The following is a 25,831-nucleotide window of genomic DNA, read 5'->3' as shown; positions in this document are numbered from 1 at the left end:
AAAAACTGTCATCATTGTTGAGCCCGACCCATATTTAAGTTACAAATCTGCAAATATGAGCCTTTCCTATGTCTATATCAGCATTAATGTTTGCTGATGAGCACAGATATGGAAACTTTTATTTCACAAAATAAACAATGCAGGAATGATTTACATTTTGAGTAAGTTCTAAATATTTGAATGCATTTCTGTTGAATATAATAGTTATTTATAATAAAGTTTTAAATTATTAAGCCTTGATTTTATTAAGGGGTTGATAACGAGCAAGTATTGCCAATTTTTATATATATTTTTTTCCAATCAATATATTGGCAGCTACATTAGTATCTGAAAGGTTTGATTAGGGCTGCATCAACAAATATTTAATATTATCGATTAATCTGTCGATTATTTTTATTGATTAATCGATTAGATGTTTGGTCCATAAAATGTCAGAAAATGTATTTTTATTTTAAATATTGAAGCATTTCCCAAGCCCCGAGACAACCTCCTCAAAAGATATTCACTTAACTTTTTTCAATTATCAAAATAGTTGGTGATGAATTATTTAGATTATTTCTGATTGATGATTACTGATTGAATAAACATATCATTTTTGCAGCCCTACTCCCTCATATCATTATTGGTATCGGCCCCCACAAATCCATAACGCTTGGGCTCTAGATACTTGCTCTGTTTACTTACATACAAACTAGATGTTGGTTTATTGCAAAAACCTGCTAATATCAATAATTGAAAGCATCATCTCAGGTAATAGTCTCAGTTTTTATTACAACATCATTAATCCGTCTCGTTGAATGACACCTGAACCGAGCTCCTGCTTGAAACGCATGCAAATCACAGTGAAGTATTGTCACCTCTTAGTTTCTGTGACACCGACCTATTAGGATGGTGTGAAATTAGAGGCACGCTTTATCAAGTCAGCTAAAATAATTGCCCCATCATCTTCATCCTTCGGCTGCAATAAAGAACAGGAGGCTGTAATTCAGCGGCGAAATGGGAGCGGGAAGGAGAGAGAGTCTTTTGCTGATACAAGCCAACGGACTAGAAAGGTTTGAACGCCCCAGATAAAAGCTTTCACTTTGGTCAGTTTCAGAATATTAATATTTCAAGAAGGTGCCTCACCTGACATAAATATGGTGTGGTCTTTAATAGCTCCCCTCCCAGTCTGTTGTTTGGAAGTTTATCATAGTGAGAGCTTACATGAAGAAGATTCTGGAGAGGTAACATAAATGGGATTAAGGAGAGGTTAAGATCATCCAGCGTGGCTGTTAGAGGGGGATATTAAATATTGATTTATCCCACTGTAATGACCGGGCAGAGGAGTGGGTCTAAGTGCTGCTTACAGATGGATCAATTCATCTTTTCATACAAAGTGTGTCTGAACAGTACAATGCATTCCTCTCTAACCGTTATCACCAAGGCTCTAGTTCTCTCCTTCTCTCTCTCTCTCTCTCTCTCTCTCTCTCTCTCTCTCTCTCTCTCTCTCTCTCTCTCTCTCTCTCTCTCTCTCTCTCTCTCTCTCTCTCTCTCTCTCTCTCTCTCTCTCTCTCTCTCTCCCTCCCTGGCCATTGACCTGGGAGAACATGGTGTAGATCAGACTCTCTGTTCAACACTATACAAGCCTTTAACCTGAGGACATGTAAAATATTCATGCTTTACACGAGCGGATTCTCTTGCTTGTCTTTTTATTTGTCTGTTTTTACTATATCCCCTTCAGTACAATAAAACCTTTTACAACCCATCTGCAATTTACCTTTTTGAAATATTTATCTAGAGATATTATTGTCTGGAGAGGGCAATTACTTTGTTCCATTATTTACCATCTCCTCCTCACCCGGTGGAAGCTTTTACCTTGAATGCACCAGAATGCCTACAGTCAAATACAGTACATCTTAATCCATTTGTAACCATTTGAATTGTTTCCCTCTATTATGCACTGTAGCTATAAATGGCTGTGCTGTTTTTCAGGGTCATGGGTGAGGGCCAAAAAGGTTGTCCCATGTGGCCCTCGGTGTACACAAACAAAAACAAAAGCCAATACAGGTTAAATAATTCACTGATGCAAATTTGACAGTTAATGTAACTCGTTCCAATAAGGAAAAGTGACCAAAAAAAGCCGAAGTCTAAAGTCTATTCATGTATTTTATCACTAAAAACTTGATTAGTCATAGAAACATAGTGATGCTACAATTTTGATCCTCAGCAACTGTTTGCTCTCTCATAAAAGAAGACCAATCATAATTGACTTATATCCTCATATCTGAATGCAAGCCTTCATCTGAGTGCTGCACCTACACTGGCCAGTTCCTGAGTGAAGTAACTGTTCACAAAAAGCACAGCAGAGATGATACAAGGCCACTGACCAAACAGAGAAGAAGATCTCACATTGATCACATTTCGAAAAATGACAGATTGCTCATGGGGAGCCAATCTGCACTATATTAGCCTCGGGGCAATGGACAACCCTTGTTGTTGAGCCCTGTAGAGTCAGGTATGACTGATCTCTACACTGGCGCATCCATTTCCCTCGCTTTACTTCAGGGAGACGTTGCCTATGTGATGTTCTGGAGGTGGTGTGAGATAAAATATATTCCTCTGCTGACATGTCCCTAACTAGAATCAAAAGGTGAAAGGCCAGTGTATTAACCTATTGAACTGCCCTTTTCTGCCCTGCAGCACCTCCTCTCCTCTGTATTGATGACTGCGATTGTCCATTTCTCAGATCCCCAAAGCTCAGCCTGTAAATATTCAAATGTAGCTTACACTGGTGGCTCCACAAAATCCAGACTCCTAACCTATTGGTTATAGTGGTCATACTGCCTCCTCCTGCATATGTGTGAGAGTGTGTATGTACATGCAAACGTGTGCAAGCATGCACGTGAGTGTGTGTCTGTGCGTGTGTGTGTGTGCAATGCCAGGGCCCCATTCAGGCAAAGCCCTCACAAAGACTTTGAATATAATCTTGTCTGGTCCGCAGCCCTGGAAGCAATTTTCTGCTCCTTTTCGACTGCTGTCTTGGAAATTGCAAACCAAGGCGTTTTGGCTGCAATGTAAATCCTTGGCATACAAGGGTTTGCCCATCCAAATTAGATTATGCTCAGCTCCCAGACACTGGCTGTAGCCAGCAAGTGCTATTGTGAAGATTGCTTACATTAATGCTTTGTCCAATTGTTCAAATTTGCCAAAAGAATAAAAATAATGTATGACTCTGTATAATATGTGCCTGCGTGGCTGTGTGTGTTCCTGCGGGCTCCTGTTCCAGGTCAGGTCTTTTGGTCTTCCCCAGAAAGACATCAAGGCAGCATCTTGGTAGGGTCGTTTGGCGGTGGTGGCTCCATTATTTCCTACAGTTGTCATTTTACATGGTGAATTTCTGGCCTATTGCAGTCATTCAGGGAAGCTGCTGGCTTCAGTGGCGAAGACCTGTGATGCCACGCTCACCACAAGGCACATACGACAAAGAGCGAGGAGAAGAATAGGCCACAAAGGGCCATTTATAGTGGGAGGTATTGTTGCGGTAGAAACATAACAGCTCCAGTGTCCGACAAGTCTTGAGGTCTTGTCCATATGTGAAAGGGGTTTTCGTGAAAGCTGCAGTCTCTTAATATCCTGCTGTGTGCAACCTGGAGTGTTTGATAAGGCAGGAGATTTCAGCTTAACTTCTCATTCTCCCCGAGGAGCCGGAGTACAGTTCTGGATCATTGAGGACTGGAAACCCGTAAAAATACATGAGGTCAACACAAATGATCTCAGCAGTGTAGAGAAGAACATAAAAACTCAACGTGTGTCAGAAATGTGTCACAGGGCTGAGATGGTTGAGTCTTAATTCAATTAAAGACGACGCATAGTTGAAATACAAAATAATATGTAATATGTTCAAATGTATGACTGAATATCCCAAAGCACACGCATTAGAAATACATTTGACTTCATTTAATTTTAAATTTACACTGAAGGGTCACATTTTAAGGATTTGACGGAATATAACTAATCCAGAATAATGATAGTTGACTGTTAACAAAAAATAAACTTAATATAGAAACAAACAATAAACACTACAGTGGCACAAAGCCAATTGTGGGGTTATCCCACCATTTTCTTTTTGTTAGAGCTCCCTAATTTAATTAAAGGCCTTTCTTAGCTCTGTTTTAAACAAATGAGGTGATGGCCTGGCAGTACGAATGGGACTGGAATAGCTGGCCATCTCTGCTCTGTGTGATGTTGAGGACGACTCCTATAGAACAGATGCCAGCCTTTTGTGGCTGCTACTGTTGATTCTGCTGCTGCCTGCATTAGGCTTTAAGCAAAGGGAGAGCTCAGGGTAAAAAAGAGAGCAACAGCCTGAATGAAAGTAACTGTGGGTTTACCGCATGGCTGGATGTACTTAACATTTAAATGGTTCAAAACTAGCAAAAAACTACTGGAAAAGCTGCAGACTTATAAATAACGTTGCAACTGGTTACAATAAAAACACAAAACAGATGAGGCAGTGAGCTGTGAGGAGCGGAGGCCATGTTAGAGTGCACTCTTTGTCTCCATCACGGCTGGGACAGATTGTTGAGGGACTTAGCCCGAGACCCTCGGAGAGGAGACTCAGAGGGCCGCAGACCACAGTGATGACTGACACTTGATACACAAAGACCTATATTGTGGTCAGGGAGCCACTGACTTCAGCCCGCCACATACCAGGTGTGTGATATAACCAGAGCCAGTTCAGCACATTATCAAACATACTGTAAGTGGCTGTTTAGGGCCCCGCTGCAGCTGCTGAAGGTTTCCAATCGTGAAAATGTTAAACACATGCGATCATATACTTTCCAGCGTGAAGGAAACGCCAGGATGAGATTTTACCAATAGTTCAGAGATCTCAGAAATGACAGTAGTTATTGCTGTAAGATTTCACAGAGAGGGCTAAACATATAATTTACTTTATACATGCATGGCCAGAAAAATAACAAGACTATTATGTGACTTTAAGTTGGCAACTGGTTATATTTGGAGAGAACTGTGGTGGCTGCCTGCCGCGTGAAAGAAATGAAGCCGTTTTCTCCGTAAATAATCACTGGTGAGCAAACATGTCAGCTTAATGTGCGTCTGTATCACCTCACTCATTTTGATTCATTTTTTCAGGGGGAAAAGTTTGTTAATTAATATCAATAATGATGAGAAAAACAATAAGGAATTTAATACCGATTAATTCAAATATAGCAAAATAAAGTCAGAATTTTAACCCCTGGACAAAATGTACCAAAGTCGTTTTACAAGGAATCAACAACTTATAGGACTGATTAAAGGTGAAGTGTCCAGCCCTCTGTGCCGTGACTCCTGCCTGGAACAGTTCAGCATCTCTTCACCTTGGTCGAACTCCTTCATTGGAGCAACAGCGCACCTGTGGTTTCCTCTGGTGTTTTAAGTTTTACATAGATTTCTCATGATTAGTTCCTATGATGTTAAATGAAACCTATAAAATCATTTAGACAAACGGACACCCAACGAATCGAGCCGACTCCGAAACGCCCACACGCTGATCGGCCCCGCGGTCTACCTTACTACAGAGTCTGTGTTTTTTTCTTTCATCTGTATTTGAACAATCTCGGGCCATATGGCTCTGCCTATAGCCCAGAGCTATTTACAAAGGAGAGAGTGAAGGAGTGTCGGTATTGGTAGTGTGTTGCCTAAATACAGAGCGGGAGTAGGCACAATACACAGGGCCGTCCGCCACCCGCCTCTGCCCAGAATACACCCTGTGGGCAGGGCAGCAGGCCTCCGGCACATGCTCTGTGGCCGGCCAGATTGAAGCTCCCTTTACAGCACTGACAAGGGCTCTTTAAGGTTCCCTCGCCCAAGAAGTTCTGCTATCTACCCTCTTTTTACCTCTCTCTTTTCCTCAGTGACTCAAAACTTCACCGGACTGGCTCGTGACTTCATGTGCAACTGAACAAAATGAATCTGTTACCGAACTTTAAAGACAAAGCACTGCGCACGCAGGCAGGGCAGATGAGATTATAGTGGGTGGCAGTTTTCCACTACAGCTCTGAGTGCGCTGCTATAATTTTAGTTGTGGGGTGGAGAGCTGCATGCTGAAGTCATTTGAAGGAGGGACGGGTTGCTTGCCAGAAGTCGCGGTCAGAGTGGGAGAGGAATAATGTGTACAGCTACATCTTTTGTTTCCTGTCTCTTTATCTTCACCTCCTCTCGTCATCCTTGATTTGTTCTTTCATCCCACTTTGTTTATGAACCACTTCTTGCAGAGGCCTCTCAGCATTAATTTTCTGTGTTTTTTGTGTCTTTTATTATTCCCTTGCACTGCACATTATAAATACCTTTTTATATCAGCCATATACTGATGGGATCCCTCCCTTTCGCTCTCTCCCGCTCTTTTCCTGGCAGGAGGACCAGCTTCCCTAAATACTGCATGTCCTTTGCTACTTCTCTTTGTCAGAGTGATCAGTAAAAATTTAATGACACTATAAAATAATAAAAGTGCCATTAATTTATCACAGCACTTGATGCGTGGGCAGTAAAGCAGCATTAGTTCACTGAACATTTTCCAGCCTTAAAACAAAACCATGATGCCGTGCAGATAATTTATGGCCCTAATTTCAACTGTAATTCTAATTTGCAGATATAAATTACCAAACTTATAACCAATAAGTATATTAAACTCAGTATATTAAATTTTATGAAAATTTGTGGTACCATATTGCTCAGATATTAATTAGCATAGATAACACAAGAAAGCGAGGGATACTTATCATTGCCACACCTTTAAATTACAGTACATAAAAAGCTGCCTCGTATAAAGTGCACGTGCATGTTCTCTATATAAGCACAAGTAGCCCCACCGTGCACGTTATGTGAAGTGAAGCCACCTCAAACAAGAGCCTCATTCAGTCTTCGTCCCAGCTGTCTGACGTGCTGATGCTCACTGATCACGTGACCGTGCGATGGAAAAAGAAGTGAACAGCGCGCTAGTTATTAAAGAAATCCATTGATTGATGAGCCCGGTTCTCTCTCCTTCTCAGCCCAACATGATGCTTAATGATCATGAGCTTATAAAAGGACTTGATTGATCAGGGCGGACCGCCCAAGCACGGAAGAGGGACGAGATGACTACTTTATTACAGACATGCAGTCCCTGTGAACGCTGTGTCTTCCTGGTGGACTGTCCAAGTAGCTTCGGAAGCAGCACCAGTGCCCATCCAGCTAATCACACATCAGTCACTTTGTCATCGGGCTGCTAGCTTCTTTCATTAAGAGCAATAATGTGGCTGGGTGATGAATACGGGCCGGTGTGCGTGCATGCCCATGCGTGTGTTGCTTCACACAGAATGTGACACCAAGAAAGGCCCCATACTCCATCTTGTCTTTACAAAGCATCCTCTCTCCCAGCAGGGACCAACACATATGTCATAATTAGAAAACACTTAAGTAAGCAAAGGGCCGTCATACAGACAGGCTCTAATCACAGGCCATAAGCAGGTAGTGGTTAATTGTATATCAGAATCACTCAGCTGGCGATAAATAATGACTACTCCTTCAAATATGATGGCAAATTGCAGTGCTCTTCCTGTCTCTCCTTTCTTTTGAGGAATAGTTCTTGAATAAATAAAAGCATGAGGATAATCAAAATACTGTGAAAGGCCTCAAATGGACTTGAACTGTCTCCATCCTTCAGCCTGTCATCTTTTTGTAGCTCTCTGGAAAATAAGCTTATACAAAAGCAAACACATTTTGGACAGATTTCTTAATTTTGTTTTTGGTAATGTGCTGCGATTACTGATGTCTGTTGTTAGGAACATGATTTTATTTGACAGGGGACGACAACAACATAAATCAAAAGCAGCTGTAAAAATAAATATTTTAAATTACAATGGTTAGTTCTGCTAAATTTTTCAGCACCTTTGTCTATTATTTTAAGAGGAAAAGAACTTCCCTGTGGGAGAAAAGTGAAAAAACAACACGATTGTGCAATGCGTTGCAAAGAAAGGGCTGAAAGATTAATGTGTGTTGGTGTCTGTGTGTGACAGGGGAGCTGTTAGCATTGTGTGAGGACTCTACCTGAGTATCTGTTCAGACTGCATGTGATAGACGTGTAGAAAGGAAGGAGGCAGAGGTCAGGTCAGTGTAGAGTATATCTTTGGCAGACACTGAACACTCACCCTGCGAGTAAAACAAATGCTTTCCTCTCTGAATGGTGGCAATATGCCTGCTTTTAGTGTCATCCAGGCAAAGGGGCGAGATTATTTGTATCATGCAGAGTCAAAGTGTCCATCTCCTAGTTGAGTCTTTAGAGAGGAAGACAGCCCTTTGCTAATGCCCTGTGTATTCACTGAGGAAGTAGGTCATTCAACAATGGAGCCAGCAGCAGTCGGCACTCTCCCCTTGCATAATACATTAAGTGTAATGTGCAGCAACTATTCAGAGGCCCCCCGAAAGCTGTTATTTTATTCTGTAAATGCACACGGACATGACATTTAATATTGTCACGGAGCGCTGAATGACAGGGTTTCATTGTGCGTCAAGTACAACATGATGCCAAGTTTAATCTGAGCACAAAGCGACATGACAAACGGGAAAACACGGTGTGTTCTCCAAAGCATGAATTCTGAATAAATGATGGGCTCTGAGCTCTGGGCGCTGTAGACTGGAAGGGAGGATGTAAGGAGAAGATTACAGAGGAAAATCTGAGCACTGCAAAGAGGGCCACGGCCCCATTGTGTGCTCGGGATCACAAAGTATCCTTCTGTAAATCTATTTACAGCACCCCTGGCCCTCACTGTCTCTCTACCTCCTGTCATCCATTATAGCAGCTGCTGAATAGAGAGATGAGAGAGGAAAAAGCTACATCTAGCTCATGTCAAAAGAGCAGCTCTTCAAAGAACCCTCCATTTATCAAAGACATGTTTTTCCTTTCAAAATTTAGGATTCCTGATGGGGTTACTTTTACAATTGTATCACTGTAAAAACATGAATGTATGTGTTTGTTAGTGTACCTGACTGTTTGTGTTTCCCCTGTAGGAGCGGGTGCATTTTGACAGCATTGGCCACCACCTCGGGAAGCTGGGCGAGGACGGAAAGATCGGCCACAGAGTTATTGACCTCACCAGGCCAGAGGATATGGATGGTAGGATCACATTTCTGTTTTATCTCTTCTTCATTTTCATCGGACACATTTGTTCTTAAATGTTTCTACATCTGATGAGGTTTCGTCAAGATCCAAACTATTTCTCAAATACTTTTCTGGACTCGTTTTGATGGCTGCTCCATATTTCAGAATGTGTATGGTGATGTGGTTTGAATGGGTCTGTGCAAAGAAGTGCATGAGTGTAAAAGTGGGGGTTGGGGTGGAGGCCGTTTGAAATGAACCGTGGCTCCGAGGTTTTCACAGGTAGGTGAGCGGAGGACAAGGGTGTCTCAGGACAAAGCTGGCTTTTCTCCAAGCTCGGCTCCTGTTGCTGTTGTGCTTGTTTGAGGTCCTGGGCGAAGGGGTGTAAATTCAGGGTTGCACCAGTGTGACAAAGCGTCATCTCCCTTTGTGGTGCTGACTCCTACACAGGAGCAAGGATAACCTCCGTGCACCAATGTTTGTCCGGCATAAATATTTGTGGCAGTTTCCATGGCACTTCAGAGACGGAGCAAAGAGGAAAATGTGTCTGACTCATCTTTGATGCCTCAAACAGTTTGAAGGCAGAGGGAAAGATATTTCTCAGGACAATGTAACCCATCGACGACTTTAAATAGCATCTCGGACACATTTCCCATCAGTTTTAGAGAGAAATGCTACTGTATAATTGGTTAACATGTATAAAAGACCAGCCACATGACTTTCAGACATTTATAAATATGTGTTTTTATATCCCATAAAAATGTTTACAAATTCCAAAGCCAAAGTTACATTTTTACTGAACTTCTTTCACATCACACCCAATCCTGAAGATGAGGATTGGGGGTGCATTTAGTGGACCTACTGACATGTTTCCCACGTGAGCCACAGCAGCAGATCCAATCCCACCCATCTGACTGCTCGGACAGACATCCTTGCAGTGCGCACTCTCCCAGTGGGAACCTTCCGTTTGTGGCTGCCGTGGAGTCGGGACCGAAACAGAGCGCACATCAGGGCAGTTGTGTCCTTTTAAGTCCCGGCTCAAAGCTGAGGGAACGGCTCGCGTCAGACGCCTCACATCAGTGTTCCCAGTGGGCTATGGATTAGGAGCAGGCAGAGGTTAGAGGAGAGGAGAGGTCCTCTTCCCAGGGGGATATGGCTGGGAGCCACGGCAGCGCACATAACTCAAAACACAAAGTTGCCGTTTCTTCTCTTTACGCCACAAATATATGTGCCTGTCTCTCAGCTTCACCAACAGGAAAACACATTCTGTCGAATGATGTGAACCACGAAGCGTTTGCTCCTCTGAGAACATGTTTACTGTGAAAAGGCGTCACCCCGACATACCTTGACGTACAGAGGCACACAGTCATTTTCTCACTGCCCCCCTTTTGTGCTTTCTTGTCTAACCAACGCAGCACTGATTTAATGATTTGCAGGTCAGAGGTCATGCAGACGGCAGGGTTAAAACCAGGATACACTTGGTTTACAAATGTTTTTGCCAGTCTTACATATTACAGTTATTTAAATGCCACAGTAATTTAAAATCTACCAAAGCAGTGGTTATATAAGACTAGCACATCATAAAAGTATTTACTTCTCAACCAAACTTCTCACATTTTTAACCGAAGCATCTGGATTTCTTCTGACGGGCAAAATGCCGTTTTCACGGACCACTTTTGGAATTCATAATTTAAATGATAAATATAATTATTTCGGGAGCATTTTGGCAAAGCAAGTGGAAAATTAATTTGGAGACTCCTCTGTATTCCAACAACACTTTCCCCCAGTAATTCAGAACACACTGTATATACTTTGGTGTTTCCTGAAAAGGAAAATTACTGGGTGTACCTCCCAGCCCTTACATAGGGTGTGAAAGCCCCTCGGTTGTGCAGCAGCTTTCCCTCCAGAACAGAGCAGCCACACTGAGCCGGGCCCGGCGTACAGCGGCCCTCTGTCATCACAGCAGCTCACAGAAAGCTTTAGGTTGCTAAAGCCAATATTTGCGGAGCACGCAGCACCCTAAGTCCTAACGAAGGAGACTGGAAAAAAGTCTGCAAAGGAATGGAAATGGATAAAAGTTTACTCCATTTTACAAAGCCACGAGGCACACGCACGGTCCCACCGCAAATTCATTAGGTCTTTTTAAGCTCTGATGAAAATATTGCAGAATCCCACCAAGGCCTGAGCCCAGCCAGGGCCCTTTGTTCATTCACATATGGAAGTACAGAGTTGCTGTGTAGCTGAGGCCGTGTTTGTCTAAACCACCCCCCCACTGCAGAGGGTCCGCAGAGAACAAAGAGCTTGTTGAGAGATGTGTGGAGACAGGAAACAGAATTAATCTAAACGCCCAGTGTGATAACATCAACCAGAGAGTGAGAAAAGATGAAGCTTGAGCCAAACAGTGTCTTTAACAAAGTCCTCATGGAATAGGATGAGAAGAACAGAAGTGTTGCATTGTTGTTACAGATCATGATGGGTCTCTTTACTTCAGTAGCTCTGAGCTGTTCTGAACTTTAAAATCAGCTGATTGTTTGAAGAGGTTTTTTCTTGCACTGAGGCTGTGGGAATCAAGCTCCGGCTTTTTTATTGTTGAGGACTTTTCCTTGAAGAAAGATAAGATGGAAAGGCTCTAATGATTTAACAAGTCACAACAACAATAGTTGAATAGGTCAACACAATCAATAAGAAAGCTCAGTTTTGAAGTCGGCAAGTTTAAATGTAAACCCCATAGAACACATTTCTGTGTGTTTTCTGTTTCTTCTGTGTGTGCATGCATCTCCTTTTGTGAGTGCAAAGCTGGGATATTGTGAAAGATTAGACTCCACTTTTAGGCTAAATGCACCAGAGAGGGGATCGAGCGGAGAAAAGTGAAAGCCACAGCCTGCATGTTTAAACAGGTTGCCCGTTTGTTCCTAAGTTAACAAGTGCACACACAAAACACACACGTTTGTACTTCTATCTTAGTGAGGACACTCATCGACATAATACATTCCCTAGCCCCTTACCCTAACCTTAACCACTCAAACTAAATGCCTGACCCTTACCCTGCCCTAAACCTAATTCTAACTCTGACCCTAAAACAAAGTATTTACCCTCAAACAGCCCATTAGAATAAACACTTTACAGGAACACACACGCACAACCTCTAGAAAACTCAAATCATCCAAACAAAAAAATGGATTGGCATGTTATGTTAGGGCTTATATCCCATGTAATTTGTAATGGTTTGATTAGCATGCTGTGAGATCAGGCCTGAGCAGGGGCCACTGAGCGCTGCCTCCTGTCTGTCCATACACATTCATCTAGCCTGATCGTGCTCGGAGGGAGAGGCTCTATTGTCAGCGGTAAACGCCTTCAGTCAGAGGTGATGTGTTGATCCCAACAGCGAGGGCTTGGCAGGTTGCGTGATTGTTGCCTGCTCACTGAGGCTCATCCTCTTGAGCGGATTCCTGGGTGACATTATGTGTCTGCCCGCAGAACAAAGATGAGTAGGGAGAAGAAAAGGAGGAGGAGAGGGGACGGCCGGGGCAGCGCTACCCTCTGGCTCGGTGCACGCTCGAGTCTGAGCCTGCAGCTCACAGGTGTGATAGGCGTTTGGGCCTCACTGAATTCTCTCTCTCTCTCAAGTTCTCTCCTTTTTTCCTGCTTCCTCATTAGTTTTTCTACCCCCCTCCTCCCACCTGCCCTAATACACACACACACACACAAATACAAACAATCATTCTCTCTCGCTGTAATTCATGCCGCTCATCTGCAGTGTTTCCAGGAGAGACAAATTAAAAGGGGATTCTCAAATCACTCTGTCACACTTGAGCTGCAGGCCTCATGAATCACAATAAATTCTATTAAGCGACACTCCCTCTGTTTCGCTCCCTCCGCAGCTCCCACCCAGGGGGCCTGCCCCTGTCACTGCTAAACATCTGTGTTTATTTACACAATCACACACCTAACTAACTGATGCCTGAATGCCCTGCCCCTCCAGGAAAAATAATGTTAATGCTCATTTGCAAAATGTCAGAGCAGTGTCATGATTTTTATTGAAAAGACAGAGACAGTTTCTAGGGATTTTCTAAGCCTGGCTATTATAATGCCCAGGATGCATCTGATTAAGTCCTATATATTGCAGGGGCCAGATGAGGGGCCAAATTAATACACACATGAATCACGATTACAGTAAGGACTTATTATTTCAGGTCAAAGGTCAAACTGTTAGGCTGTTGGCGTTCCGGGGGCAGTGTGAGATCTAAGTGAAGCATCAATTTGTGTTTTTTTTTACACAACCAGGACCAGAGCACCTGCCTCTGTACAGATAGAAACAAATGATGTAAGAGTGCTGTTGTGTCTTTCTGCAGCAGACAGGCACTTTTCCATGTGCCATGCCTCATCTGGCTTCCCTCCAATGAACCAAGTCACGTGGCTGGTTTCCTGGCTAACTATGGATGTGGCACTAGCTGATGGCAGGCAGTTGTTTTGTCGCCCCCCCCTCCCCATAAGAAGCTCACCTCTGCCCGTATGCATGCAAACCAGTATATAAATTGCTGAATCAGTGTCAGTGATAGAGTAATGGCACGGGAGGCATCGTAAATTACAGCAAGCGATCCCGGGGTGCAGACACTGGCTGTCGTGTCTGAGTGAGCGTTGCGCTCCTGAGCTAATGAATACCTTCATCTGGCCCCGACAGTCAGCAGATTGCCCCGCGTTGATGGATACTGTCAGCCCTCCGCCACACCACATTTCATTGCACAATAAACATGGTTGTCAAAACCAAACAAAGTGAAATCAATTCATCCTGTACAGTGAGTGCATGCTAAATGAAATTAACGTACTGTGGGGTTTCGGTGGCAGCAAAGGTAGTGTATTATTCCTGAATTCATGATGGCTTCCGGGCCTCCAGCATTCTGGGAGGTGAAGGCAAACAGACAGAATATGACACAGCACTCAGAGTTTGAATATGTGTTTAACAAAGGGTAGGATAATTATATATGTGTATCAGGCGAAGAAATGGCAGAGGTTTTGAAGATTAGGATTTGTATATGGGCAACTTGATAAATATTAAAATAAGATTAGTTTTTTGTAATTGGGGGAAATTGTTCGTCTTTTGAAAAAAAAAAGTTAAATATATCATTCACTATTTTTTCTGAATATTTTAATATAAATAACATAATTGTATGCCGATCCAAGGATTTATAAATATTTTCAATTTGAGAGTATGTATTGATTGTAAACTATACTTAAGAGATATTGACAAGAGATATCTTTATTTTACTACTAAAAATATAAATATATTTATTCATTTATTTATTTTAGTTTCCCTCTCTTTTTGCGTAAAGTACATTTGCTGAAGCCACAATCACGATTTTGAGACGAGAACAGAAAATGGTCTTTTTGACTTAATTGTTATTTCCATTAACAAGAGGTAGTTCAAATCTTAAACAGGAAAATATCTCAGTAGCAGCTAGTGCAGGGACACAATATGAAAAATACATTTTCCCCGAGCGTTTCATAGAAAGGCAAGTCTCAGTGTCTTTGGCCGTTTGACTGTTAAACATGAGCAGGTGAAAATCCCTTCTCACTGGGAGAAACAGGTCTCCCAGTAGGCAGCGGCACCTTAAATACACTTCACACATAATCCACCTTCCACCACACCCTGATTTCTATCATAGCTAGTGGGTGTGTGATTATATATATCGCCCTTTTCAGCACTTGTCTCATGTAATAGCTTTAAAAAGAGGACATGCTTCTCCAAAGCAAAGACACTCAAACTCCTCGGCTTCCTCAGTGATTAGAGCAGAACGAGCTCTCTGTGAATTAATGTCACCGCACAGTCCTCCATTACTCATTAAGAGTTTGATTTTGTTTATCAACTGAAATAATAATAGAAATCAAACCCCAGGTAACATGTGCCAAGGCTGCTAGTGGAATGGTCTAATGAGAAGGCTTCACATGTGGATGATGAAATATGCATGAGTCATCCCGATTTTCTTTTCCAGATTTGAGATCATTAAAGATGTATCGTAGCATATGGAAGGCTTTTTTTGTCTTATTTTTCAAGCCTTGTTTATCAACATGTTTTTGTTTGTTTAAATATTCATACTGCTTTTATTTAATTCTTTCACATCTTACATATAAAAGCAAGCAAATGCGCATGCAAACAGAAATCATTATCAGTCTGATGTACAGTTTAATACTGAGAGAAACTCTCTTATTGTTGATTGTGAATGCCCTGATTGAGAAACAGCACTTTGGAGAAACGGAGCGCTCTCATCGAGAATGTGCGCCTGGGTTGTTTGTTTGTGTGTGTTTGTGTGAGTGTGTGAGAAAAAAGAGAGTGAGAAAGAATAAACAGAGTAAAGCAGATGAGGACATGTCTGAATTTATTCTAGTGTATATATATATAAAATATGTATTTTGGAAAAATGCTTTACTGAGTTTTGCAGATTTTCCTCCCAGATTTTGTAAGTCCTGCATATGTATGTTAGTACCCATTCATATGGATACCACAATTGCCATATTAAATTGTAAAGCAGAGAATAAAAGTGGGAACAAAATATTTGATTCACATTGACGACCAAGCTTCTATTTTAGTTCTGGATAGACATTCTTTTATTACACATTAAACACAAGCCTGGTGAGTCAGGTTTCCAGCTCAATGTCTTCTCTCTCGATTAGGGTCTGAAGAGCTGCACTCATCTGAAATAATGTTCATGATGATGTTAGCAGCCATTACCCTAATAGACAATGGAGAGTTTGAAAAAGGCTCGTCATTTAATCAATGTCTTGCCTTGTTCCCCCTTCTTATTCCTGCTCTGGCTATTCCAGGGTCCAAAGTCAATCGGGCCAGAGATAAACCCCAACCCTATTATTGTTGGCCAACAGGAGGCGCTGGATCCACTGAGGCACGAGTCTTCAGGGAAGCTCGAGGAAGGAACACCAACGAACCTCACATCAAAAGGCCAATGAACGCGTTCATGGTGTGGGCCAAGGATGAGCGGCGCAAGATCCTCCAGGCCTTCCCCGACATGCACAACTCCAACATTAGCAAAATTTTGGGTAAGACTAACTTCTAATTAAAAAAACAGTGAATAATTAAACGTTGATAAAAGTGATAAATATGCAGTGTTTGAAACTACTTTCATATCCCACTGTAGAGTGGAGAAGAATTTGTAAGTGTAGAACAGTACCATCAAACAGCAGCAGAGATTTCCTTCATTTTCTCACAGACTTTAAACAGACAGTATTTCCATGAGTTTGTTTTACACTGATGAGAAAAGACGATCTGCCAAAGCAGCTGGTATCTAAAGGAAGGAAGGTGTGTTATCTCATAGGCCACTGAGAGCCAGTTCACCTCGGCACACAGATGGATTTATAGCCCAGCGCTACCATAAGTGTTTGTCATGAAAAATGACAGAGGCTAAATGGGTCTTGTCCCTTCAGCACTGGAGTCCATTCATCAGAGCTGTTAAAAGTGCTGTCATCCACTACCTGGTAGGACACTTCGCAGAGCCGTAGTATTTACCACTCCGGCTTGTTGTTTTTGACATCGAGGCGTGTCTTACGTCTCAGATAATGTGCAAAGGCAGGGCTATCAAGTGGTTGGTGTGGAATGGACAATAAATCTTGCCACATGACTTTGTGCTAGAAAACATCTGCCCTTATTAAGGACAATTCGGATATAAATGAAGCTCTCCCAGCGTTGGGGTTAGGGCTAGGGTTAGATGGTTAAGGTTAAATGTGACTGCATTGTGAATTTCAAAACATTATTGTTCTCTGAATCTTTATGTAACTGAATTCGTTTTCTCCTGTGTGTGTTCATCTGCCGTGATGTGTAGGTTCTCGGTGGAAGTCAATGACTAACCAGGACAAGCAGCCATTCTACGAGGAGCAGGCCCGTCTGAGTAAGATGCACCTAGAGAAGTACCCAAACTACAAGTACAAGCCACGGCCTAAGAGAACCTGCATTATTGACGGAAAGAAACTGCGCATTGGCGAGTACAAGCAGATGATGCGGTCAAGGCGACAAGAAATGAGGCAGTTCTTCACTGTGGGGTAGGCATGCAGTCACACAACCCACCATGTAACCACACTTACACAAAAAACAATCTTAAAACATACCGACGGGGACTGCAGCGTTTTGTCTCCCTGGAGCTTTTTCTCATACAATATAAATACAATTTCCAAAAGCCAGTGTTTTTCTGTGTTGGTTTAAGAGACAAGGGCTTGACATGCCCATTAAAATGGGCTTTTCAACAGCTCTCATTTTTAATTTTAGACAATAGCAGTCTGCAAATGGAGCATGAGGTGCAGATATTATTACAGGATATAAGCGGTAAGTATAGTCTTACAGAAGCCTGGAGGGCAGCAGTCTGAAGCTTAACACTTTAATTTACTGTGTGTGGTTAGCAGGAGAACCCTTCTCCAGGTGTTCCCATGTCAGTCATAAGCGTCAGCGGCTGGACTATCAATCATCCAGAGCAACAGCAGACAAGAGCAGCACTAACCACGTATTGGTTTTATGTCACCAATAAACTGGGTAGTGTTTCTGAACAGCTCAAAACGGGAGCTGTCAGGAGAACCTCTTTTTTCCCAAATCATTTTCACAGAGCCGCTGGCCTCGTGCACACTGCTGTGGGAAACCCCTAATCCAACCATCTTGGTTTAAGTGCTGCAATCAGTAAAAACATAGAGTTTAAGTCTTTTCTGCCTTTTCAGCAACAATTTTGGTATCCTTTCCATCTGTTCTTTTATCATATTCTAAGGTTATATTTGTATAGAAGAATGGACGTTTGAGTCCGTGACTTTGGTTTCCCATTTCTTTCTCCCCATTTGGCGCTAGCTGTTCACTGTTCTATCAATAAAAAAAAATTAAGTTATTAATCTTATTTTAATCTTTCTCCTCCATCCAGACAACCACCTCAGATTCCGATCACAACCAGCGCCAGTATGATCTATCCCGGGCCCATCACCATGGCAACCACCACGCCCTCACCTCATATGACATCGGAGTGCTCCAGTGCCTCGGCGAGTCCCGAGCCGGCCATTCCTGTCATCCAGACCACCTACAACATGAAGCTAGAGCCCCACACCATGGCGAACAACATTGTGCCGGTCAACGGCGTGGAGGAGATGGACATGTACGAAGATTTCGAGGATGAGCCCAAAACAGACTATAGCAGTGAAAATGACACTCAAGAGCCAGTCAACGCCAACTGAGACCTCTTTGATGGATGAGGCCAATGCAGACACAACACTTACACAGGAGGACGCCCGAGGCCTGGTCTGATCTGAGGGAGGGAAAGAGCATAAGTAAAAAAAAAAACTTTAAAAAAACACCACACAAGGATGTTTTGAAAAAATAACAATGATGTATCATTTAGGAGCCAGCATGCAGAGGTGGCTTCATCAGAATCAAAAGCTATTTGGTCTTAAGTGTTTCTTCAAGTGTGTGAAGCAGTTTGGTTGTGGTAATTTAGAATTTTTTTAATGTCATTGTTTATGTTTTCATTGTGATCATAGACATTTACACAATTAGATTAATGCCTAGAACAAAAGACAGAACTTGAAATTGAATATTTGATATTTGACATATATACATCAAATATCAATATTTGATGTAAGATTTGGACTCTTAACAGTCACTTACCTTGTTTGTCTCTTCAATTAGATGATTTTGATATATGATGTAACTGTTCAAAATGGGAATAATATACTCACTCAGGTATAGTGTGCCAGCCAACAGCTTGTGAATGTTTTAAATCAAGAGTAAAATATTACCAGTACAAAATATCTCAAAATTCATATCGAGTGATACCAATTTATTACAGAGGGAAATAATAATTATTGATGTTTTCGTTGATTGTTATTACACAAAATTTAGTGCTGAGGTGCCAAACATTTCAAGTTGTTTCTAAAATCGGTAAAGTCTTATGAGAGTCTTAGACAATCTCTTGATCTCTTAATGCAGCTTCATTATCCAGTCTTTCTTTAATTTACCCAAACAGAACAAACAAATCAAACTCAGGAACTTGGAGGCACAAGGCTCTGCAGGAGGTTACAGTACGTGACATCTCTGGTCGGTAGCTCGTGACGCTAGCTGTCCTCCAGGGAGCCCAATGCAGTGATCATCAATGAAACCGGCCAGCCCTTTCATTTCCTCCTCCCAGTCCACACACAGAGAGCACTGTGGCATCCTTCACTCATTTCCAGCTCCGCAGCCCAGTCTGACTTACCAAGTTCTTAATCAGAGCGATTGTAATCAGGCCAGGATGCTAAAGGGCCAAAGGCCTCCAATCTGAGGGATTGGAACCGCAGTGAAAGGCAGCTTTGGGGGCATTACAATCTCAAATTGATGTTGTACAATGTGTAGCTACAGTATGTTCTGATAAACGCTTTAGCCCCATTTGGACGGCAAGTTTAAAATCTTAGGTCTGAGAACTTCATTTTTTTTTTTCAATCTTAATTCTTTTTAGACATTGTAAATCTTAAACTGACACTAAGAAGTCTTAAAGCAGTGCACAGTCATTAGGTTGATGCAATGAGTTGATTACTGAAGCAGTCTTAAAAGAAGTGACAGTTTATGGGGATAACCCGAAAATCGTTTCCTAAATTGCCTCGTCACACGACAGGTAGCTTAACGCGTGCACTTAAAATTAATTCTCATTCTGTCACCTTTGAGCCTTATTTTTTTATTTCTAATAATCTCATCAGCTTTTGTAATGCACTTAGCATGACATGCAACGAATCAGAAGCAACAAGGACAAAGTCTCTCCTAATTTCAGCAAAAAGCTGACAAGCGGTGACCTTCTGGAGCCTGCAGTTAGATAAAGCTCCTCTAGCGGTCAAGGCCTTGATGTTGTGACTCAGATCCTCTTTACGGGGCAGAAGGTCTAAGTGGCTCCCCTCCCTGCCATGCCCTGCTCTGACCCCTGCCTGTGGCAACCTCAGCACCCAGGGGGCGCCATCTGGCTCAGAGAAGAAGCAAACACCAGGGAGGGATGGGAAACAATAAAAATGGGGTGTGTGTCACTCATTGTGCTCTCCATCAAAGTGCTGGAAGTAAGGCCTCAACAGGGCTCCCACCCCGGTCCAATCACCAGGCACTGGCGAGCAGATGGAACAAGTACATCAAGCTGTGGGGGATTATTAAAATGACTGACGACTGGGTATCATCTGAAATACAGCATTATTAATGCATGAGTCCAGCTATTCCCCTCTCTTGCCCTTGAACCCGTCCATTTCATCAGGAAAGCAGAGCTTTTTGAAGGATCTGAATGGCTGGTCAGTGTATTTAACTAGTTGAGATCCCCACTGCTGGTCACTGCATTTTTCTCCAATAGCTATAATTGGTACAGATGGTTCTTAATATCACTTTAGCACTGTTATCTTCTGTACTCGTATTGTCAAAACCTGTTCAGAGCTGGCTTGCATTGTTCCTATTTTTGAGAAGCATTTATATTAAGTCTTGTAGGGTTTTATTTATTTGTAAACACCTCATCAACAATCCCAATTGTTTTTCCATCACATCTATTCTACATTGTTCTCATTGAGGTACAAAACATTTGAAGAACACTCTCCTGCAAACAAACAAACCCAAGTGGATTTCCCTCCAAGTCAACCTGTTTAGTATTTTCAAGCTGTTTGCTCCTGTTTGCTGGTGGTTAGATTGATTTGTATGTGATTGTAAATATTTTAATGACCATGCCACATTGCTTTAGTTGGCTGATAGTTATAATGGACTCTTCACGGAACTGAGACTTGACTGTGCTTATACAGCAAAAAAGACAAAAAAAAGGAAAGAAAAAAATGACAACAAGAACTCACGAGGAGACAATGTTTCATAAGTGTTATAAGCACTGGATAGAAATTGTATTTTTATCAATTCTGATTAATGTGAAGCTGTTTGAGGAAGAAAAAAAAAACACCCTGAATGAACAAAATCCACCAGTTTGACTAAAGTGGGTTTGCTCTCACAGTTGCCAGATTTGAGTCTTTTTTTTCTCTACATATTTTGTTTATTTATGCAAAGACACGTATGATGAATGAACACTTTCTCTAAGCTTCAGGGCTGCCAAGGGGAGACACTCAGCACAAGGAAGCGAGCAGAAAATTCAACAGCAGGCTCGGTCAGCCGCGAAAAACACCAGACTTCAGTGCATTGTATATTGTATTTGAAACTGTAGAGTATTGACATATTGTATTTATTATCAGCCGCTGCTGGCTCTAAAATTGTCAGTAAAACAACATCAACACGGACAATCATAGTCAAAGGAAGAAAAAAAAAAGCTAAATGTACTTGATGAATTGGAGCAAAAAATGGTTTTCAGTGAATTTGCCATCTCATTTAGAATTTATTGTAAATATAACATAGGAAAAATATATTTTTGTTCATTAGTGAAATATAAGTTATGCATTTGGCTGTCCTTGTTTTACTTTCTCTCTTTTTTAAGTTTTATTTTTGTACATGATCTCATGTGTTTAAAAACCTGACAAGTCACTGTACCTCATGTAGATGCTGAACTTTTCTTCCTGCTTATTGGAGCGGAGCCGTATTGGACCTTCGACAGAAAGAAGCACCTCACTTGCTCAATATCTAGTTAGTTTCTCCCCTTGAGTATTCAAAGAGCCAATTGAAATACAAATCTATAGTCATTAGACTTTTATAATACAGTTATTACAAGTAAGGTACTCATTTAAACAAGCACTTGACGTAAAAAAAAATAATAATCCAATATTGTTCCTTCAATCATGATGCAGTGCTGTGCTGTTCAGTCTTACTTGTGTCTTCTTTATTGCAGCACTCATGGCAAATTTCTTATGAGTAGCTGCATCCTAAACTCACGTGCATGCATTTGGCTTGCATTTACATTATCACAACAGAATTTGTGTTTTTTTTCGAGTGACTGTTTTCAAACACAAATTATGTTAAAATGTTATATTATTTCAAACGGTGGGAGCGTGCAAATATTTATTTAGTTGTATTGTGTCAAAAAAACGACAGAGCAGTTTTCTTGGTTAATTCTCTCCTTGCCATCTATTTTTTTTTGTATGTTTCAGATTTTTTAAATGAACGATGTTCATGACTATCCAGCCATCTGCAGATGTAGCCCTCACACTTGTTTTCTCTTAATCCTCTTGTTAGACAAATGCAAATGTTTGAATGGACGTCTGAAGACAAAAGCTTGTATACTGTTTCAACATTACTTACTGTAATTTGATTTTTTTTTTCTGTCTGAACTTTGTGATGTATATGGTGGGAATGTTCTCTGTGTTAATTTAATCAGCACAATTCACTGACATGCTGGACTGACATGCTAGCTGCTGTTCAGAAGTGTAAAATTTGTTGTTTGGGGCAATATTTATGGTTGTCTCTGGTACTTTGCTTTTTAGAGTTGTCTCTCAAGCAACACTGTGTGTGGCTCTTCAATCACTGGAGCCACTGAAATCGCTGGCAGCCTGATACAATTACAATTTCTGCGTAGAAATTTTTTTTTTTTTTTCTTCCTGGCAGGTACCTAGGCCCATGGCAAGTATTGTTTGGGTGTTATTAGAGAAAATGAAATACATAGTGTCTGTTGCTGCTTTAAAAAAAAGTTTATGTCTGAATATGTAAATAGTTTATCATAATATCTTGTACAGTCCAATGTAAAGTTTTTAATTCAACTTAAAAATAATGTTGCCATCACATTTGTGTTCACATTCTTCTTTATACAGTACAAAAGATCAAATATTTGCTCGGGGTATTATTGCTAAAATGAAAAAAAAAAGAGATTTTTTTTTTTTAATGTTTGTTTTGCTTGGCTTCAAAGTGTACACCAGCAAGTCTTTGGTTTCCATGTGCAGTATTGACGTGAGGTAAACTTAAGGTGAATAATTTTACAGTGGTGTGTGTGGAGAGCGATCTCCTCAGCTTTGGTAGTATTAATACTCTATATCAAGAACAAACAAAAACCAATGAGTGACATTTGGGTACATCTGGGCGCCACAGGAATGTGGAGACTGTAAATGATTCAATTATCCCCACAGGCTTGATTCAGGCATCTTATAATGTAACACCATTTTCTGTGCGGCTCAGTCTGTTGTAACGATGAAACACTGGGCTGAGGAACTGCCTGTTTAAAGCTCATTTACCTCAAGAATTTCCTCCTTTTCTGTAAAAGAGACAGAAATTGTGTTACATAAAGCTTCTCACATCACTCCATCTTTTGTACTGCTGTTGACACTTACAAATTAAAGAGACTTTGTTTTAAGCTTTGAGTACTTATTTTTAAAGTGGAGGTTTAAACTGCTGTCTTATCTTGCTGACTTATTTTAGTCTGTATTCAGAAATGTCTACCCATCAGACACAAACACAAAGTGCAAAACTCACATGAGAATACAAGGTTTGTTAGACTTCCTTTCTCTTTTAAGTTTTTTTTTTCCAAAACACAGGATGACATTCAGTCTCTCAAACTAATTTATTTTAACAGCTCATAATAACCAACAATCAGTTGTTGCTGACATTATTTATTGTAATTATTGCCTCTAAAATAATATTAAATTATAGAAAATAAGGCTGAGAAAACATGTTATGTACGTAAACTATCAATGGCTTAATTGTATTTGTACAAATGGTTGATTTCTTTATTTGCAAATAAATGTCAAGGAATCAAAAATAATTAACTGATAAAGCAATTGTAAGGCTAATATTTTGCATCTTTACTACATTCCTAATGTGTCGATATGATTAAAATAAAAATAGTGCAAGTATTACTGTTACATTATTATGAAAACTTCTTCAAAGACAAAGATACATTCGCATGTTGATGCTGATTGGGAACTAGTTGTTCCAGTGGAGTCCCCACTCATTTACTGAAGCGCAAGCAGCTCAGACATGTTTGGCCAAACTTTAGTTATTACAAAGAGAATAAAATTAGGCTTTCCAAGGTAACATTCCCCCAACTTGATAGCCAGTGATTTCATTTATTCAAGCATGTCTTCATCTAGCTAAATCTACCTGCCTGGGCACCACACATGAAGCCACACTTTGGACTGACAGACCTCATGAATCCTCATTTCTGTCCTATGTCTCAAACCAGGTGTCTGAGTTTACAACTCCGATAAGAGAAACAGAACTACCCTTCTGGTGGTGAAAACATAAAACAATAAAAGGGAATTGTGGGAACAGCAATAAGGCAAACTTCAGTTTTTCTCCTCTCCCAGTTTGATGTCAGCAAATCACAGCCACGTTACCTTGACTAGCTGGGTTATAGTGTATCTCTGTCTTTGTGTATTAATCACTACCCAACCAGTACATCTGTTGGTCTGTGTCTTGCTTGTTTACAATCCACACCCAGACCTGTTTGCCAGACAAAAATTTAATTCATTCACCACTATTTAACACATTTGATATCACCATCTGGCAAAGCTCTGAAGAAACTGCAGCAAAGAAAAGATAACTGCATCACACGTGCACACATGTCCATGTGCACATGCACCAAAAAGAAACCAGCAGCAAACTCTGTGTAAACCAGTCCAGACATTGGTTTGAAGGCACTGCTCATAGGCCCAATAAACCTCAAAACAACACAATGAAAATCTAATCAATGAGTCACAGTTTAATTACAAGCCTGGAACAGAAGAGCAATGGACTGACATTGACAATTGATTAAATATTGAATTTAAAACGCTGATTAAAGGGGCGTACTTGGCAAAATGGATATTTACCCCTCAGTATATAATCACCATCAAATATTCAGCAAAGATATAGAATAAACAGTATTTTATGTTTACAGCCAAATAGTTTTCACATACTTCAAAATCCTTTTGAAAACACAAATTCATGAGGATTATTAACAACATTAAACATACATATTGTTGGTTTACACCATATTCTGTTCAAATGTGACACAATTATTTGGGCAGATTTGAACCAAAAGGGGGCGATTACTCAGCAGCCGATTACCATGGTTTTGTTTCCAGAATAATCTGCACAAAAACAAACCCTGCAGATCCTTGACCTCCTGAAAGAAGACTTTCAGGGATAAAGACGCTGTGTGTGTTAATGTACGTATGTGCACGTGAGAGTGTGTGCATGTGTGTGCCAGAGCCAGAGGTCATCTTGAGAGTTGTAAGCCCAGACTATGTCCATCACTCTTCTCTGGATCTCTGCCATATATTGCTCATTATCATCATAATTATAATGTGTTCTACACCCTGCTTCCTTTTGAAATAATGTCCTGCTTGATGCAAGTGGTAAAACATTTCAAATAAATTCTAGGTCAGAGTTATTACAACTCAACACACACTTTGCTGATTTAAAGTTCATCTTGCTCTGTGTTCGCAACAGAAAGGAAATAAAAAAAAGACTCTGGAAATAAAGTCATTTCGACCATTTGGGGAAACTGTTTCATTTGTTGTTTCAATCAATCACTTTGTCTTTTATCATTGTACTGTTTGCTGCCTTCCCAAGAGCATATGAAAGCCACAGTTTAACTGCAGCGTCTGTAATAGATGTCTGTGTAAGCACTCTCCAGCAGTAGATGGAAAACTAGACGTACACCTCTGCACAATAAATCTCATAGTAATTTTCCAAGCATGCATGACAACTAATAGCATGGAGAAAAGCTCTGTGTTTTGTGTATTTGTCTTTACATTATTGTGCGGGTCAGTGTGCCACATTACAGCGCTGCTGAGTTGGTGATATTTTAATCCTGATCGTGGGACCATTTTTTTAATCTTTCAGCT

General features: G+C 41.0%; 1 protein-coding gene across 7 annotated transcripts in view; it reads left to right on the top strand.

Annotated features, from left to right (window-relative positions):
- The window catches only part of sox6 (SRY-box transcription factor 6), a 133,741-nt gene extending 110,388 nt beyond the window's left edge, over positions 1-23,353 (top strand). For all 7 annotated transcript variants that reach the window (XM_061067694.1, XM_061067691.1, XM_061067695.1 and 4 more), the window contains 4 exons: positions 9,025-9,130; positions 15,989-16,162; positions 16,942-17,158; positions 18,016-23,353. In XM_061067694.1, the coding sequence (XP_060923677.1) occupies positions 9,025-9,130; positions 15,989-16,162; positions 16,942-17,158; positions 18,016-18,322 (804 nt within the window). In that variant the 3' untranslated portion in view covers positions 18,323-23,353. The remainder of the gene's footprint in view (positions 1-9,024; positions 9,131-15,988; positions 16,163-16,941; positions 17,159-18,015) is intronic.
- The last annotated feature ends 2,478 nt before the right edge of the window (positions 23,354-25,831 follow it).

This window comes from Limanda limanda, chromosome 3, assembly GCF_963576545.1.
Source record: "Limanda limanda chromosome 3, fLimLim1.1, whole genome shotgun sequence".
In the NCBI taxonomy this organism is placed as follows: domain Eukaryota; kingdom Metazoa; phylum Chordata; class Actinopteri; order Pleuronectiformes; family Pleuronectidae; genus Limanda; species Limanda limanda.
This window is presented reverse-complemented; position numbering and strand designations above follow the sequence as displayed.